The sequence below is a fragment of the Lepidochelys kempii genome, chromosome 8 (assembly GCF_965140285.1).
Source record: "Lepidochelys kempii isolate rLepKem1 chromosome 8, rLepKem1.hap1, whole genome shotgun sequence".
Lineage (NCBI taxonomy): Eukaryota > Metazoa > Chordata > Testudines > Cheloniidae > Lepidochelys > Lepidochelys kempii.
In genome coordinates, this window is record NC_136387.1 from 50,311,530 (window position 1) to 50,330,063 (window position 18,534).

Here is an 18,534-nt window from a genome sequence, read left to right on the forward strand (position 1 = left end):
TATCTCCCATAAATGTAAACAACTTGTTTGAGCAATTGGCTGAACAAGAAGTAGGACTGAGTGGACATGTAGGCGCTAAAGTTTTACATTGTTTTGTTTTTGAGTGAAATTATGTAACAAAAAAATCTGCATTTGTAAATTGCACTTTCATGATAAAGAGATTGCACTACAGTACTTGTATGAGGTGAACTGAAAAATACTATTTCTTGTGTTTATCATTTTTACAGTGCAAATATCCATAATAAAAATTATAAAGAGAGCACTGTACACTTTGTATTCTGTGTTGTAAACCGAAATCAAATATTTGAAAAATATATAAAATCATCCAAATTATTTAATAAATTTCAATTGGTATTCTATTGTTTAACAGTGTGATTAAAACTGCAATTAATCACGATTAATTTTTTTTAGTTAATTGTGTGAGTTAACTGCAATCAATCAACAGCCCTACTATTAAGTATGTCTGATGACATCTAAAGTAGGACAACTGCTTGCTTCATTCATGATGGAAGGCAGAGAAGGAAGGGACAGCCAGAATGAACACAGCTGCTGTGATCCAAAGCTACTGATATAGGCTTATTCCCCCTAAAGTAAACTCTTTCACATCAATAGTGAGATTTGTCCTGCATTAACCTAGGCTGTGGAGCAATTCCCATCCAAGACCATTAATAAAAACAAAGAAAAAAGAGTTGAAACATACGGTGCTACTCACTGAATGGTCCAGTTTGAATCGCTTTTCCTCAAATCTTTGCTTCTGTTTGAGGATGAGCTCATTCACTACAAATCAGAAAGAAAACATGTTAGGGCAAGAGATGGTGGATAACTTAATGAACGTTTAAAAAAAAATTCTGCTTGAAGACTGTTTTACCTACTAAGTGTTAATTGTAACAAGATTAACAAAGATTAGAGAAAAAATTTTGCAGATTACTGGGAACATTTGACAATGTTATCTGGAAGCAGTTTCACTGATTTTCCCTACCTAGCATAATGACAGGTTTCAGAGTAGCAGCCCTGTTATTCTGTATCCGTAAAAAGAAAAGGAGTACTTGTGGCACCTTACACTAACGCTAATAAATTTGTTAGTCTAAGGTGCCGCAAGTACTCCTTTTGTTTTTACGGATACAGACTAACACGGCTGCTACTCTGAAACCTGTCATTATGCAAGGCACTGAATTTAGCCGTATGAGTGGAATGCTCTAATAAATTTGTTAGTCTCTAAGGTGCCACAAGGACTCCTTTTCCTTTTCCCTAACTAGTCACTTTCCCTCTTTCGTCTGTGTGTCTTTCCTATAGCAACATGGGGAGAGACTTTTTTAAATTAAAGAAAATGTGACGGTAAAGATTCAAAAAAAACAAAAACAACAAAAACAACAAAAAAAAGTCAGCAGGACCAGGAGTTAGGGGCAGGTGTAGTTCCCAAAACTTTAGTTCACCTTTGTAATTTACTATGATCATTTAATTAGATTAATTATTTCAGCTTCGGGATTAAAGTACCGGAAAGAAATGAAGTGGTAACTGATTCACTGCAGATTAGCAAGTAGCATCAAACAGGCCAAAAAAAATTGTATAAGCCCCCAAACAACAACTACCTTCTAGCAACATATTCCTTAAACATTTCTTTTTTGGTATAATTTTGTTTCACATATTGATTTAGTCTCCCCCTACTCACTCTTTGACTAACAACCCCTGTTCCCCATACACGCAACACCCCCTTGACTTTTGACCACCTTTAAAACCCTCAAAAAGCTTTATTAAAGAAAAGATTATATATCAGAGTAGTTCACTCTCTCACTTTAATTGCCAAAAAAAATATTTCTACATTTCAGTCTATAATTGTAACAAAGGAAGTTTGTGCATGCATAGGAGCACACTCTCAATAGGAATGCCTCTTTCCACATTCTTGAGAGGGGAGAATCTCAGAAATATGATTTATACAAGTGCACAGCTACATAAATATTGGAGACTCAATGTGAATCAGGAAGATAAAGTCTGAATGAAATATCAAGGCATGAAAAAATAGAACGGAAAATTTAAAATCTCAAAAACACCCAGCTGCAATTGTTGTATTTTTCTGAAAGAATTCAGTGGAGCTCTGTGGGGGCACAGGGCTTCACCCGCTAAATATAACCTGTAGAACAAAGGTCTTTCAGCTTGTCTACATGGGGAAATTAGTGTGCAGTAAGTTTGGGTGTGAATTTAAATAGCACTAGCTACCCTGCACTAACTCACCATGTGGACAACTTTACTGTGCACTACTAGAGCCCTTAGCCTGTTTAAAGTTAATGCACTTCCAAAGTGCATTAAGCTAATGTACTCAAAGGCACTCAATGCATGGTAAGTGTGTCCACACAGGGAGATAGTGCAGAGTAACTAGCACATGCTAGGTTTCAGAGTAACAGCCGTGTTAGTATGTATTCGCAAAAAGAAAAGGAGTACTTGTGGCAGCTTAGAGACTAACCAATTTATTTGAGCATAAGCTTTCGTGAGCTACAGCTCACTTCATCGGATGCATACTGTGGAAAGTATAGAAGATCTTTTTATATACACACAGAACATGAAAAAATACCTCCTCCCACCCCACTCTCCTGCTGGTAATAGCTTATCTAAAGTGACCACTCTCCTTACAATGTGTATGATAATCAAGGTGGGCCATTTCCAGCACAAATCCAGGGTTTAACAAGAACGTGGGGGGGGGGGTAGGAAAAAACAAGGGGAAATAGGTTACCTTGCCTAATGACTTAGCCATTCCCAGTCTCTATTCAAGCCTAAAAGTTAATTGTATCCAATTTGCAAATGAATTCCAATTCAACAGTTTCTCGCTGGAGTCTGGATTTGAAGTTTTTTTCTTATAATATAGCAACTTTCATGTCTGTAATCGCGTGACCAGAGAGATTGAAGGTGTTCTCCGACTGGTTTATGTATGTTATAATTCTTGACATCTGATTTGTGTCCATTTATTTTTACATAGAGACTGTCCAGTCTGACCAATGTACATGGCAGAGGGGCATTGCTGGCACATGATGGCATATATCACATTGGTGGATGTGCAGGTGAACGAGCCTCTGATAGTGTGGCTGATGTTATTAGGCCCTGTGATGGTGTCCCCTGAATAGATATGTGGGCACAGTTGGCAACGGGCTTTGTTGCAAGGATAGGTTCCTGGGTTAGTGGTTCTGTTGTGTGGTATGTGGTTGCTGGTGAGCATTTGCTTCAGGTTCGGGGGCTGTTGATCAACATCCTCTACAGCAAACAGGGAAAGATTAAGAATGAGCTCTCAAAAATGGACACTCTCATAAACAACCAACCTTCCACACAAACTTCCTCGTGGCTGGACTTTACTAAAACTAGACAAACCATTTACAACACACACTTTGCTTCTCTACAAAAGAAAAACGACACTAAACTTCCTAAACTACTACATGCCACAAGGGGCCACAGCAATGGTTCCCTCAACCCACCCAGCAATACTGTTAACCTATCCAGCCCAGCAGAAGCAGCTGTCCTATTTCAGGCCCTCTCCTTCTGCCCCTCCACCCCCACAAACATGATACAGTTCTGTGGTGACCTAGAATCCTATTTTCGACGTCTCCGACTCAAGGAATATTTCCAACATACCTCTGAACAACATACTAATCCACAGAGACCTCCCTACCAACACTACAAAAAGAAGGATTCTCGGTGGACTCCTCCTGAAGGTCGAAACAGCAGACTGGACTTCTACATAGAGTGCTTCCACGTGCACGGACTGAAATTGTGGAAAAGCAGCATCACTTGCTCCATAACCTCAGCCGTGCAGAACACAACTCTGACATGATAATCAAAAAGGCTGACAAAGGAGGTGCTGTTGTCATCATGAATAGGTCGGAATATGAACAAGAGGCTGCTCGGCAGCTCTCCAACACCACTTTCTACAAGCCATTACCCTCTGATCCCACTGAGGGTTACCAAAAGAAACTACAGCATTTGCTCAAGAAACTCCCTGAAAAAGCACAAGAACAAATCCGCACAGACACACCCCTGGAACCCTGACCTGGGATATTCTATCTACTACCCAAGATCCATAAACCTGGAAATCCTGGGTGCCCCATCATCTCAGGCATTGGCACCCTGACAGCAGGATTGTCTGGCTATGTAGACTCCCTCCTCAGGCCCTACGCTACCAGCACTCCCAGCTACCTTCGAGACACCACTGACTTCCTGAGGAAACTACAATCCATCGGTGATCTTCCTGATAACACCATCCTGGCCACTATGGATGTAGAAGTCCTCTACACCAACATTCCACACAAAGATGGACTACAAGCCGTCAAGAACACTATCCCCGATAATGTCACGGCTAACCTGGTAGCTGAACTTTGTGACTTTGTCCTCACCCATAACTATTTCACATTTAGGGACAATGTATACCTTCAGATCAGCAGCACTGCTATGGGTACCTGCATGGCCCCACAGTATACCAACATTTTTATGGCTGACTTAGAACAACGCTTCCTCAGCTCTCGTCCCCTAACGCCCCTACTCTACTTGCACTATATAAGAAGCGCTTGAGGAATTCCACCATGATTTCAACAATTTCCATCCCACCATCAACCTTAGCCTGGTCCAGTCCACACAAGAGATCCACTTCCTGGAAGCTACAGTGCTAATAAACGATGGTCACATAAACACCACCCTATACCGGAAACCTACTGACCGCTATTCCTACCTATATGCCTCCAGTTTTCACCCTGACCACACCACACGATCCATCGTCTACAGCCAAGCTCTGCGATACAACCGCATTTGCTCCAACCCCACAGACAGAGACAAACACCTACAAGATCTTTATCAAGCATTCTTACAACTACAATACCCACCTGCGGAAGTGAAGAAAAAGATTGATAGAGCCAGAAGAGTTCCCAGAAGTCACCTACTACAGGACAGGCCCAACAAAGAAAATAACAGAACGCCACTAGCCATCACCTTCAGCCCCCAACTAAAACCCCTCCAAAGCATTATTAAGGATCTACAACCTATCCTGAAGGATGACCCAACACTCTCACAAATCTTGGGAGACAGGCCAGTCCTTGCCTACAGACAGCCCCCCAACCTGAAGCAAATACTCACCAGCAACCACATACCACACAACAGAACCACTAACCCAGGAACCTATCCTTGCAACAAAGCCCGTTGCCAACTGTGCCCACATATCTATTCAGGGGACACCATCACAGGGCCTAATAACATCAGCCACACTATCAGAGGCTCGTTCACCTGCACATCCACCAATGTGATATATGCCATCATGTGCCAGCAATGTCCCTCTGCCATGTACATTGGTCAAACTGGACAGTCTCTACGTAAAAGAATAAATGGACACAAATCAGATGTCAAGAATTATAACATTCATAAACCAGTCGGAGAACACTTCAATCTCCCTGGTCACGCGATTACAGACATGAAAGTTGCTATATTACAAGAAAAAAACTTCAAATCCAGATTCCAGCGAGAAACTGTTGAATTGGAATTCATTTGCAAATTGGATACAATTAACTTAGGCTTGAATAGAGACTGGGAATGGCTAAGTCATTATGCAAGGTAACCTATTTCCCCTTGTTTTTTCCTACCCCTCCCCCCCCGACGTTCTTGTTAAACCCTGGATTTGTGCTGGAAATGGCCCACCTTGATTATCATACACATTGTAAGGAGAGTGATCATTTTAGATAAGCTATTACCAGCAGGAAAGTGGGGTGGGAGGAGGTATTTTTTCATGCTTTATGTGTATATAAAAAGATCTTCTACACTTTCCACAGTATGCATCCGATGAAGTGAGCTGTAGCTCACGAAAGCTTATGCTCAAATAAATTGGTTAGTCTCTAAGGTGCCACAAGTACTCCTTTTCTTTTAGCACATGCTAGTTACTGCAGGATTTTTTCCTGTGTAAACAAGTCCTTATATAGGGTATCCCATCCAGATCTAAATGCATTTTACAAAAGAGACAAGTATCTGAAACACTATAGTTTCCTTCTTTCCTCCTGACACGGACTAGTTCCATGATTAAGAATATCCAGTCCATCATTCTAGGTTCCAACCCTTACTGAGGAAGGGAAGGAACTGTCCTTTATTTTTTTAACTTAATACATTTCGGATTTGAGATAATTGCTTTTGAAGTGTTCCCACGTTACTGACCTTTCATTTGCTATTTTACTTAAAATAGCAGCTCAACACACGAAACTACTAAAGTTGACATATTTCTCAAACACCAGAGTATTTCCTAGTCCACCTGTCTTCTCTCCTTTAAATCTTCTTTCCCTCCCTTGCCTCAATCTTCAAATTTTTATTCATTAGGATAGAAATACATGGGAAAATTAAGATATACATGCCACACGATGCCTCATGGCACATGCAACCCAAATCTAAACCCCAGGTAAAACTGTATCACACAGTCTTGTAACTTACAATGGCTGCACCTTGTAAATACCTTATAGCCAAAAATATGGTGTAAAAGGTAGAGTAAAATCAGTTCATAAATCTATGGTCTTCATTTTGCTTCTTATAGAGCACCAATAATAATGAGCTAGATCCTCATCTAATGTAGATTGGCATAGCTCCATTGACATCAGGGGTGCTATGTCAATTTACACCACCTGCCCCTCCCCTCCAGATACAGTCACAAGCATGAGGGCTGATGAGTCGATTTTGTACCTGGAATTGTAAGCTTACAGGACAATTTTGCACAGCTGTCTTTACTACTGCTAAATTCTTATCCTTAGACAGTGTTTCTAATGCAAACAATTAAACCTAAGACTCACCTAAAAAGTTGGGGTAAAGATGGTCTATGTTATCAACCACATAGTTACATTTGGGGCATCTGTTGTTATCCTCCAGACTCTGATGAATACATTTATAGCTGTTCAAGGAAAGCAAGAAATAAAACAAGTTAGAGGCCATGAGGAAAAAGGCACAATGAAAGTGTAGTCCAGATAACAGCAGAAAAATAATATATCAGCACTTGATGAGGTGTTCCATACACCCTGTTAGATAACAGCTGTAAATAGAGCACAAGAATGGATCTAGAAGGGAGTGATACCAGGATGTTCCAATATTAACAAGTAACGTCCTAAAACAAAAAGGCAATTTAAAGCTTCATATCCAAAACTTGGATGGGCCAAAATCATGTTTCTGCCACAGGTTAAGGAAGTCACTCAGCTCATAAATCGGGTTGAAGGGCAGTATATAACATACAAGTGTCTGTGCCAACAAGGAGACCCATATCTTACATCTGAAGTCAGTAAATTCTCTGCATAGCACAGACTGGCAGCTTTTACGACTTTTATAAGCCACAGTACATGACAGCAGTGTCTGGAGTCTGTATAAAGTAACTTTACTAAGTTTTTGACAATTCTGGCAAACTGCATCATCCCTAGGCTATAGGATTATCTGGCACCCACAGTAGCTTTAAATGAAACACAGACAAAGCATCTTTGGTCTCAGCTTCTCCCACTTCCTTTCAGCAGAGTGGATTAATAAATGTCAAGCCATAAGGGGCTTTCTGCTTCACTGCTAGGAATCCCAGGGAAACACTAAACAGACACTGGACCTTGCTGGCAAGGACAATCATCCATCTCTGTGACATTACTATTGTAGTATCTCACTCCTCAGATTAGTGACTGGAACAATGGACTGATATTATTTGATTGGTGCTGTACCATGGACACTTCAAAGGACTTGCAACAAGCACAAAATGCTGCATATGGCACATAGTTGAAGAAGTCAGCAGCTACTTCTCCTGGAAGCATAATACTGCTGGGGAGAAGTATATTCCACACTACAAAACTTAATCTGTAGGATGAGCCTAATATTAAGTGTTACTAAAAGATCAGTTAATGTACCAAAAGAATGAGAAAACTCACAAGAGTTTTCTATTTTAACTGTATGCAAAATGCACATGGAATATTAAGCTTTATGCTTCACGGCTGAAGCTAGAGGTGGGCCAACTACGGCCAGCAGGCCACATACGGCCCACGGACCGTCCTACCTAGCCCTTCAGCTCCCAGCCAGGAAGGCTACTCCTGGCCCCTCCCCTGCTGTTCCCACTCCCACGCAGCCTCAGCTCACCATTCCGCCAGCGCTCTGGATGGCAGGGCTACAAGCTCCTGCCAGGACTAGGACAAGCTCCCGCTACAGACTAGGGACCGAATGGCTAGGCAGCAGTTCTGCGGAAAAGGACCTAGGGGTGACAGTGGACAAGAAGCTGGATATGAGTCAGCTTTGTGCCCTTGTTGCCAAGAAGGAGTGGTTTGAGCATTGGCCTGCTAAACTCAGGGTTGTGAGTTCAATCCTTGAGGGGGCCATTTAGGGATCTGGGGCAAAAATTGGGGATTGGTCCTGCTATGAGCAGGGGGTTGGACTAGATGATCTCCTGAGGTCCCTTCCAACCCTGATATTCTATGATTCTATGATTTTGGGATGTATAAGTAGGGGCATAGCGAGCAGATCGAGGGACGTGATCGTTCCCCTCTATTCGACATTGGTGAGGCCTCATCTGGAGTACTGTGTCCAGTTTTGGGCCCCACACTACAAGAAGGATGTGGATAAATTGGAGAGAGTCCAGCGAAGGGCAACAAAAATGATTAGGGGTCTAGAACACGACTTATGAGGAGAGGCTGAGGGAGCTGGGATTGTTTAGCCTGCAGAAGAGAAGAATGAGGGGGGATTTGATAGCTGCTTTCAACTACCTGAAAGGGGGTTCCAAAAAGGATGGATCTAGACTGTTCTCAATGGTAGCAGATGACAGAACGAGGAGTAATGGTCTCAAGTTGCAGTGGGGGAGGTTTAGATTGCATATTAGGAAAAACTTTTTCACTAAGAGGGTGGTGAAACACTGGAATGCGTTACCTAGGGAGGTGGTAGAATCTCCTTCCTTAGAGGTTTTTAAGGTCAGGCTTGACAAAGCCCTGGCTGGGATGATTTAACTGGGAATTGGTCCTGCTTCGAGCAGGGGGTTGGACTAGATGACCTTCTGGGGTCCCTTCCAACCCTGATATTCTATGATTCTATGATTCTAACTATCAGATCATAAGGAGCACTAATGTAGGGGGCAAAATTATACCACATCTGCCTTCTGCAGGATTCTTATGACCTCCTCTGAAACATCTAGCCCTACCCACTGCAGGAGACTGGATACTGCAGTAGATGGATGTTGGGTATGATCCAATATGGCAATTCCTAGTAAAACTTTGCAAAAAACAGATACTTGAAGACAAGGGAAGGGGGGATTCCATGGTTTCAAGAGTGACAAGTAAATTCTCCCCTCAAAAAGGAGTTTGTTAACAAAATCACATCCTCTACAATTTTTAAAATTTTACTCAATAGGAAGTTGACTGACAATATTTTACCTATAAGCACAGTATACTATAAACAATATACAAGCGCTTTAAATTACAAGTGATGTGGTAGCACATATATTTTTCACTCCGGCCACGTAGCCTTAGCCTTATTTTAAATCCTATTTTTACCCATTAATTCATTGTGTCACAATTAACATGGGTTAAGAAAGAACACAAAATTAAGTTCCAAGTGTCAGTGCAAATCAATCTCTAACCACATTATAATGAAAGTATTTACAAAATGATAAACAGACATTTTGTTTAACATAAAATCTTACCAGAAACTGTGTCCACATTTCGTCATGTATGCTTCTTCAATCATATCAAAACAGATGGGGCTACAAGTAAATAAAAATAAAATGGTGCCTTTTTAAGTGTAAGAAAAGCAAACAAGAAAAAAAACAATTGTTGCAAAAAAGTTCAATGCAGTCATCCAATCATTAAGAGGGAATATTTTCTGTTTGTAAAAGGGATTTAAAAAAAAAAGACAGCAACAGCACCTTGGCAATTTAAAGATCAAATGGACACAACAGTTATTCTGTGAAACCTGAAAGATGTTGTAAAATCCAAGATTTACTGCAATTAGAAACCAGGACAAGGTCTACTCACAGAGCTTTCAACAGTTACAAACAACCTCAAACAATTACAGAATCTTTATTACAAGCCATTTAAAAAAACAAGCCCTCCTGACAAGCAAGGCTAAGTCTAAAACAATAGTTTCAAAGTCAAAAACCTGCTTCTTTTTACACTGTTCAGCTACTGCACAAGGCTGTTGTGACGAGGAATCCAAAATTGTAGGCCAGGAGGACGGAAGACCAAAAAAAAAAAAAAAGAGAGAGAGAGAGAAGCTCTAGTTTTGCTAAAACTCTAAACTGACAGCAGGACATGTCAAAAAGAATGCAATATTAACAGTGGGGGAAGAATTAGACCTTGTAATCATCAGCACAGAAATGGGAATGCAACCATGAGACAGAGATAAAAAGGAATAAAAGCAGGGAGAAGCTGCTGATGGAACCTTGCAATGACATTAGCAGAGAGTAGGAAGAGGTGAAATAACCACTGAAGACTATGAAGGAGCAGTCCAAGGAGCAGTCCAAGAAGCAAAAAAAAACCCACCAGTCAAGAATGGAGTTGTGAATGCCCAAAGGAAAAAGAAATTAAGGAAAGTGGAATAGCTGAGGGTGTTAAAAGCACTAGACAGGTCAAAGAGAATGGGGATGGAATTAAGGCTTTTGGATTTACCCAGAAAGAGGTCAATAGTGTTTTTAGTTAGTGCAGTCTCAGCAGAGCAGAAAATTCTTTACAGTCTGTTTCAAACCTAAGAACATAAGAATGGCCATACTGGGTCAGACCAAAGGTCTATCCAGCCAAGTATCCTGTCTTCTGACAGTGGCCAATGCCAGGTACTCCAGGAGGAATGAACAGAACAGGTAATCAAGTGATCCACCATTGCCCATTCCCAGCTTCTGAAAAACAGAGGCTAGGGACACCATCCCTGCCCATCCTGGCTAATAGCCATTGATGGACATATCCTCCATGCATTTATCTAGTTCTTTTTTGAACCCTGTTATAGTCTTGGCCTTCACAACATCCTCCAGCAAAGAGTTCCACAGGTTGACTGTGCGTTGTGTGAAAAAACACTTCCTTTTGTTTTAAGCCTGCTGCCTATTAATTTCAATTGGTGACCCCCCAGTTCTTGTGTTATGAGGAGGGGTAAATAACACTTCCTTATTTACTTTCTCCATACCAGTCATGATTTTATAGACCTCTATCATATCCCCCCTTAGTCGTCTCTTTTCCAAGCTGAAAAGGCCCAATTTTTTTAATCTCTCCTCATACACCAGCCATTCCATAGCCCTAATAATTTTTATTGCCCTTTTCTGAACCTTTTCCAAGTCCAACATATCTTTTTTGAGATGGGACGACCACATCTACACGCAGTATTCAAGATGTGTATAGAGGCAACAGGATATTTTCTGTCTTATTATCTATCCCTTTCTTAAGGATGCCCAACATTCTGTTTGCTTTTTTGACTGCCGCTGCACATTGAGTGGATGTTTTCAGAGAACTATCCACAATGACTCCAAGATCTTTTTCTTGAGCAGTAATAGCTAATTTAGACCCCATCATTTTATATGTATAGTTGGGATTATGTTCTCCAATGTGCATTACTTTGCATTTATCAACATTCAATTTCATCTGCCATTTTGTTGCCCAGTCACCCAGTTTTGAGAGATCCTTTTGTAGCTCTTCGCAGTCTGCCTGGGACTTAACTATCTTGAGTAGTTTTGTATCATCTGCAAAGTTTGCCACCTCACGGTTTACCCCTTTTTCCAGATCGTTTATGAATATGTTAAATAGGACTGGGCTCAGTACAGACCCCTGGGGGACACCACTATTTACCTCTCTCCATTCTGAAAACTGACCATTTATTTCTATCCTTTGTTTCCTATCTGTTAACCAGTTACCAATCCATGAGAGAACCTTCCCTCTTATCCTATGACTGCTTACTTTGCTGAAGAGCCTTTGGTGAGAGACCTTGTCAAAGGCTTTCTGGAAATCTAAATACACTATATCCCCCTTGTCCACATGCTTGTTGACCCCTTCAAAGAATTCTAGTAGATTGATGAGGCATGATTTCCCTTTACAAAAACCATGTTGACTATTCCCCAACAAATTATGTTCATGTATGTGTCTGACAATTTTGTTCAGTACTGGGCAAACAGGTTGAAACTATAGTAAAGAAGTCAGGCTTACCGTCCTGTAGTTGCCAGAGTCTCCTCTGGAGCCCTTTTTAAAAATTGGCGTCACATTAGCTATTCTCCAGTCATTTGGTACAGAAGCTGATTTAAAGGATAGGTTACAGATGACAGTTAGTAGTCCTGCAAAATCATATTTGAGTTCCTTCAAAACTCTTGGTGAATACCATCTGGTCCTGGTGACTTATTACTGTTCAAGTTTATCAATTTGTTCCAAAACCTTCTCTAATGACACCTCAATCTAGGAGAGTTCCTCAGATTTGTCACCTAAAAAGAATGGTTCAGGTTTAGGAATCTCCCTCACATTCTCAAACATGAAGACCAATGAAAATAATTAAATTTAGTTTCTCCACAATGGCCTTATCATCCTTGAGTGCTTCTTTAGCATCTCGATCATCCAGTAGCCCCACCGGTTGTTTAGCAGGCTTCCTGCTTCTGATGTACTTTAAAAAAAAAAATTGCTATTACTTTTTGAGTCTTTGACTAGCTTCAAATTCTTTTTTACACTTCATTTGCCAGAGTTTATGCTCCTTTCTATTTTCCTCATTAGAGTTTAACTTCCCCTTTTTAAAGGATGCCTTTTTGTCACATTGCTTCTTTTACTTTGTTGCTTAGCCACAGTGGCTTTTTTTTGGTTCTCTTAAATGTATACCCCAAATTAAAAAACACAGAAGTTGAGCCTCCATTATGGTGTCTTTAAAAAGTTTCCATGCAGCTTGCAGGGATTTTACTCTTGGCACTGTACCTTTTAATTTCTGTTTAACTGACCACCTCATTTTTATGTAGTTCCCCTTTCTGAAATTAAATGCTATAGTGCTGGGCCACTGTGATGTTTTCCCTGCCACAGGAATGTTAAGTTTAATTATGGTCACTATTAGCAAACGGTCCAGTATATTCATCTCTTGAACCTGATCCTGTGCTCCACTTAGGACTAAATCAAGAATTGCCTCTTCCCTTGTGGGTTCCAGGACTAGCTGCTCCAAGAAGCAGTAATTTAAGGTGCCAAGAAGCTTTATCTCTGCATCCCTTCCTGAGGTGACATGTATCCAATCAATATGGGATAGCTAAAAATCCCCCATTATTATTGAGTTTATTTTAGTAGCCTCTCTAATCTTCCTGAGCATTTCACAGTCACTATCACCATCCTGGTCAGGTGGTCTGTAACGTATCCCTACTGCTATATTCTTATTATTCAAGAATGGAATTACTATCCATAGAGATTCTATGGTACAGTTTGCTTCATTTAAGATTTTTACTTCATTTCATTCTGTGCTTTTTCCCCCCCACATATAGTGCCACTCCCTCACCATCACGACCTGTTCTGTCCTTCTGATATATTTTGTACCCTGGTATTACTGTGTCCCATTAATTATCCTCATTCCACCATGTTTCTGTGATGCCTATTATATCAATATCCTCATATCATACGGGGCACTCTAGTTCACCCATCTTATTATTTAGACTTCTAGCACTGGTATATAAGCATTTTAAGAACTTGTCACTTTTTAGCTGCCTGCCATTACATGATATAATTGAATGGGACTTTTTTTCCATTTGACTGTTTCTCATCATAGCCTTCCTGTATTTTATCATCTTCAATCCTCTCCTCCTTATTAGGACATAGGGAATCTCCATTTATAGATCCACCCTTAAGGAAGGATCCATAAATCACCATCAAAAAGTTGATGGTGAGAAAGCAAAGATTATGAGAATCAATGGCACTCACGAGGAGCATGAGCATGAAGAGAAGGAGGAAGATGCAGCAACAGTTGAGGAGACAAGAGGAAGTGAGAAAAGTCTTGGGCTTCTAGAATAAGAGAGGCAGTGGGGTGTGTTTGAAGGCAGTTTGAAAGGAGCCAGAGGAGAGTAGGATTAAGAAGAAGAAAATAATCCCCATCTTGTATTATCATCCAACAGAAAAGATAAGCAATAGAATACACAGATGTTAAGATTCTGAATGGTTGTCTAGCAAGATGCAGCATGTAGGAAAACTACAACAATTTTGTATCTAATGCATGTGTCAACTAATGTCAAATTTCAAGGTTAACAGTTAAATGAATACACTTTAAGGAACCTTTACAAATAAGTCCTTGATAAGATGCAAAATATGCTAGTCTCCAGCCAGTAAGTCTCTAACAAGGGTGTGCTCCCTTCACAAGCATCCTCCCATGGTTTGCCAACAAAACAAAACCTTTGCATGTCAAAGATACATTTTTCTGCAACAGGACAGGTATTTGATAAAAAACCAACCTCAGACAGAAACAAGTAGGATTTGACAGAACAGACTACATACATGAAAGGAACCAGAATGTTACTTTTCTTTCTTTACCCCACTCTCTCCACTTCAGCATGGTGTAAGTGAGTAATAATTTCCCACAAGTTGATCCCCCTTTCCACCATCCACTCAAGAGGAGAAGTGGGGTCTTCTCCCAGCCTTGCTCTCATTCATCCTGAAGCAGGAAGGAGGACAGTGCCTCCCAGTCCATCTCAAATTTCTTAAACCCACTGCAAATGGAAGCGGAAGCAACAGCCTCCTCTGGGTCAATTATCCTCCCCACAATGATCCAGACTGGACAAGTATTGCCCTGAAGACTAGATGGAATCTAAATATAAAAACTACACTGGTTCTCAGTATTCTGCAACTGAATCATGCATTCAGAACAATTTAGTTTGAGGCCCATAACACTACACTTAAAACCCCAACAGCTTGGACCAAAACTACAGACTATCTAGCCCCTTCCTTAGCATGAGAACCACAAAAGAAATGAGAAAGTAGCATGGAGTATCCTTAATATGAGGTGGCAGGTTCATTTTGGGTTGCATATTGTTTTTGTTCATTTTGATTAGCATCCAACTGCAGAGTTGAAACCAATGTCTTGCAGCTAATAATCGTTCAATGTCAAGGCATTATTCAGCTTAGAAAAATTATAAAAATAAAGTTAGCCAACAAGAATATATTAATAGTAGGAGAGGGAGAGATCATTAAAGACTAAAAATAATAATCAAGGTTTTGCAATGATTTGAGGTTGCTCCCCATGACGGGTTGCTCCCCATGTTTGTTTAAATAAAAATAATAAAAAAACCTTCACTCATTCACTTTCTTCCTGATACCATGTTCCTTAGCATGGAGGTAGAGAGTGTATCCGTGGAATGTAATGTCCAAACAAGAGATTCTAAACACATGCATTTATAAACCATTTCTACCATGAGAACAACAGAGTCACCTCCAGTATGCCCCTAATGTGCAGAGTTTGGACTGTACTGTGTGCAAGGTCTGTAACATGATACAGAGTTGAGCTAACTCAGAGTTTCCCTTAACATGCTAGCAATCCAAGATTGTGCTGTTCCCCAAATTATTCTTCTTCATACCAGTCTGACTGGATAAGTGGAAGAGCCAAAATAGTTGAGGAAGAGACCAATCAGATCCTGCAACACACACATATGACATGCCAGATCATTCTTAACGGAGGCTGACTTTTCCATCATTAAAAGACTGCTTCCCAGCAGTGCTCACTGTTTTATAAGCAGAAACTAGATTATCCCTTTTAATACTTATCACAGTCACCGACTACCTGAAATAAGTAGCTATGCAAAAATAGGTCTTAAACTAAGCTTAAAAATATAACAGCAAAGTCCTAAATAGTATCTCTTTACCTAGCTGACCTTATAAATAAAGGCTAAAACTTCCTAATTCACTGACTTCAATGGAACCACCAGTATCACACAGGCAAGAAACCAAAAGGCTCAGGAAGCCACATGGATGTAGTATAAAATGATTCCCTGTCTAAGACCATATAGAATCATGCAAAGCCTTGCTCTGAAGTTCTGGACAACTCAATGTTGGGAGCAGATCTCAACTGTACAACAAATGAAAGTTTTCATTTGTCATAGTACTTATTGAAAACTGGTTTCCCATGTGCTTCAACAGTAGAAGGTTCATATCACTATAAATATATCTCCTCTTTCAGCTAGTGCACAGAACATTACAAATGTATTCTAAGACACACCTTTTAAATACCTAGCTCAGATACACAGCCAAAAACAAAAATTAAGGCAAAAATGCATAGAGAGCTGAGTGAACAATTAAAATGAATCCAAACTGAGGTTGATTGGTGGTTCTCTGTTGGAAAAATACTAATGCTATGGCACAAACTTGGGAAAGAATGAGGGAAAAGTGTTCATCCAGCCCCAGTGGAAACATGGGGGGATGAGGAGGGGAATGATCACTCAAAAAAAAAAAAAAAAGGCAGATTTCCTGCAGAACTGTTATAGAAAGCCTACAGAAATTCCAAAGTAGCCAATATATAAAAATGCATAACAAAAACTTACCAAAAAACTGCAGTTATCCACTTCTTGGAGAAGGAAGGAACCGCATGAAAGAGGTACAAGGGGAGGTGGAAGACGGGTAGCTGAAAATTCTTAGGGTTTGTCTACACAAAAAATGACGAGCATAGCTGTAGCCGAATAATTATTCTGGTTAATTTCCCCATATAAACAAGCCCTTATTCCCCATCCATTGCCTTAAATGGCAATCTCACGTGAAAGGGATACAAACTGCATGAGCAAGCCAAATCTCTCTTTTGTAAGTAGAAAAACCCAGACCCCTATCAGTAGCTGCAGCTTTAGTACTATATACAGGGATGACAGACATGAAAGTCTTTAGATATTTAGAAGGCCCTAAACATTGTATTTCTCTTTGATTGAGGTTTTCAGAGAGCTTAGCACAGAGGTGGGCAAACTACGGCCCACGGGCCACACCCAGGCCATGGGACCATCCTGCCTGGCCCCTGAGCTCCTGGATGGGGAGGCTGGCCCCCGGGCCCTCCCCTGCTGTCACCTCTCCCCCACAGCTGTGCGGCCAGCACTCTGGCCTGCCACTCCTGTCAAGCAGCAAGGGCAGCGTGGCTAACTCCAGCCAGGCAGTAGGGCTGCGAGCTCCTGCTGCTCTGAGCAGCATGGTAAGGGGGAGGCGAGTGGGGGGGGGGCATGCAGTCAGGGAACAGGGAGGGTTGGATAGGCGTGGGAGTCCGGGGGTGGGCAGGGGCGTGGACAGGGGTTGGATAGGGGGTGGGGTCCTGGAGGCGGTCAGAGGGAGGTTCGGGAGCAGGGGGAGGTTGGATGGGGCCGGGGGGGGGGCGGAATCAGGGAACGGGACGGTTGGATGGGGCTGTCAGGCGTGGAAGTCCAGGGGGGCTGTCAGGGGACAGGGAGGGTTGGATGGGGGCGGGATCCCAGGGGGCAATTAGGGGCAGAGGTCCCAGGAGGGGGCAGTCAGGGGACAAGAAGCTGGGGGGTTGGATAGGTCAGGGGGTGGGAAATGGGAGGGGGTGGAGGCCAGGCTGTTTAGGGAGGCATAACCTTCCCTACCCAGCTCTCCATACAGTTTTGAAACCCTGATGTGGCCCTCAGGCCAAAAAGTTTGCCCACTCCTGGCCTAGCAGATTTAGACATATCTTCCATTAATTTCAATGGAACATATGTCCCAAAATTCCCTATACTGCTTTGAAAATTTCTTCTTCTAGACGGTTATATTGTACCCATCACAGTGGTATCCAAACCCTTTATAAATCTTAAGTGTTCTATGCAAGTGGTGTATACACACACACAGTTTTTCCGTCTCTTCCTATATAGCAACAGCTAGAATCCACTTCAGTTTCTCTCACTTGTCCTTCTATTCTTCTCTCTCATATAATAGCAGAGCACAGCTTATTTACACACACACACAAATACACACTCACACGTCCACTTTTTTTAATATACATAGACAGACATGAATGACTGTCTCTAGGAGGAAACAGAGAAACAGAGGAGTCTTGCATTTTGTCCAGAACATGGTCATATTCTTATCTTCAGCTATTCTGGCAGGAAGTTCCACAGGCTGAACTGTGCTGGCTGCTGAACAGGCTCATCTCCTACTTATACTAGTCTTAAACTCTCAACAGTTGGGGTGTCACTCAAGAAGATCGCCAACTCATGAAGTCAAAGATGCAGAAAGGAAGGTGGTGTTTGAGATAAAGGTTCTCAGTAAACTGGGACCAGGCAATGATCAAGACCAGGCCTTAGAACTTGATCCAGTCTTTGATGGGCAGACAGTGCAGCAATAGATGATGCGGTTCTGTCAATCTGTGTGTCAGCAAATGGGCTGCTTTCTTTTATACCAGCTGTATAGTGTTTGTGGATGCATTCCCCAAATACAGCACATTCCAAATTGAATTACTGCGGACAGATCTAGGTCTGACATTAGGATTAACAGGTTTCTGAACACTCCTGTGGTTAGATGTTGATAGATGTTTGGCTATCTGTGTGTGGTCCCTCTGTGCCGCCCCAGCCCTGCGCAGACAGCTGGCACAGCAGACTTTGAGCCCAGTGACCATAAGATCCATTAAGAGATGAAGGTACCCAGCCAG

At 41.5% G+C, this 18,534-nt stretch overlaps 1 protein-coding gene across 3 annotated transcripts in view; it reads right to left on the minus strand.

Annotated features, from left to right (window-relative positions):
- COP1 (COP1 E3 ubiquitin ligase) overlaps positions 1–18,534 on the minus strand; it is a 228,633-nt gene that overhangs the window by 205,404 nt on the left and 4,695 nt on the right. For 2 of the 3 annotated variants that reach the window (XM_073356469.2, XM_073356471.2), the window contains exons 2-4: positions 9,647–9,706; positions 6,792–6,889; positions 701–777 (exon numbers count right to left, since the gene is read on the minus strand). In XM_073356469.2, the coding sequence (XP_073212570.1) occupies positions 701–777; positions 6,792–6,889; positions 9,647–9,706 (235 nt within the window). The remainder of the gene's footprint in view (positions 1–700; positions 778–6,791; positions 6,890–9,646; positions 9,707–18,534) is intronic. The other variant, XM_073356470.2, reaches the window with a different exon arrangement.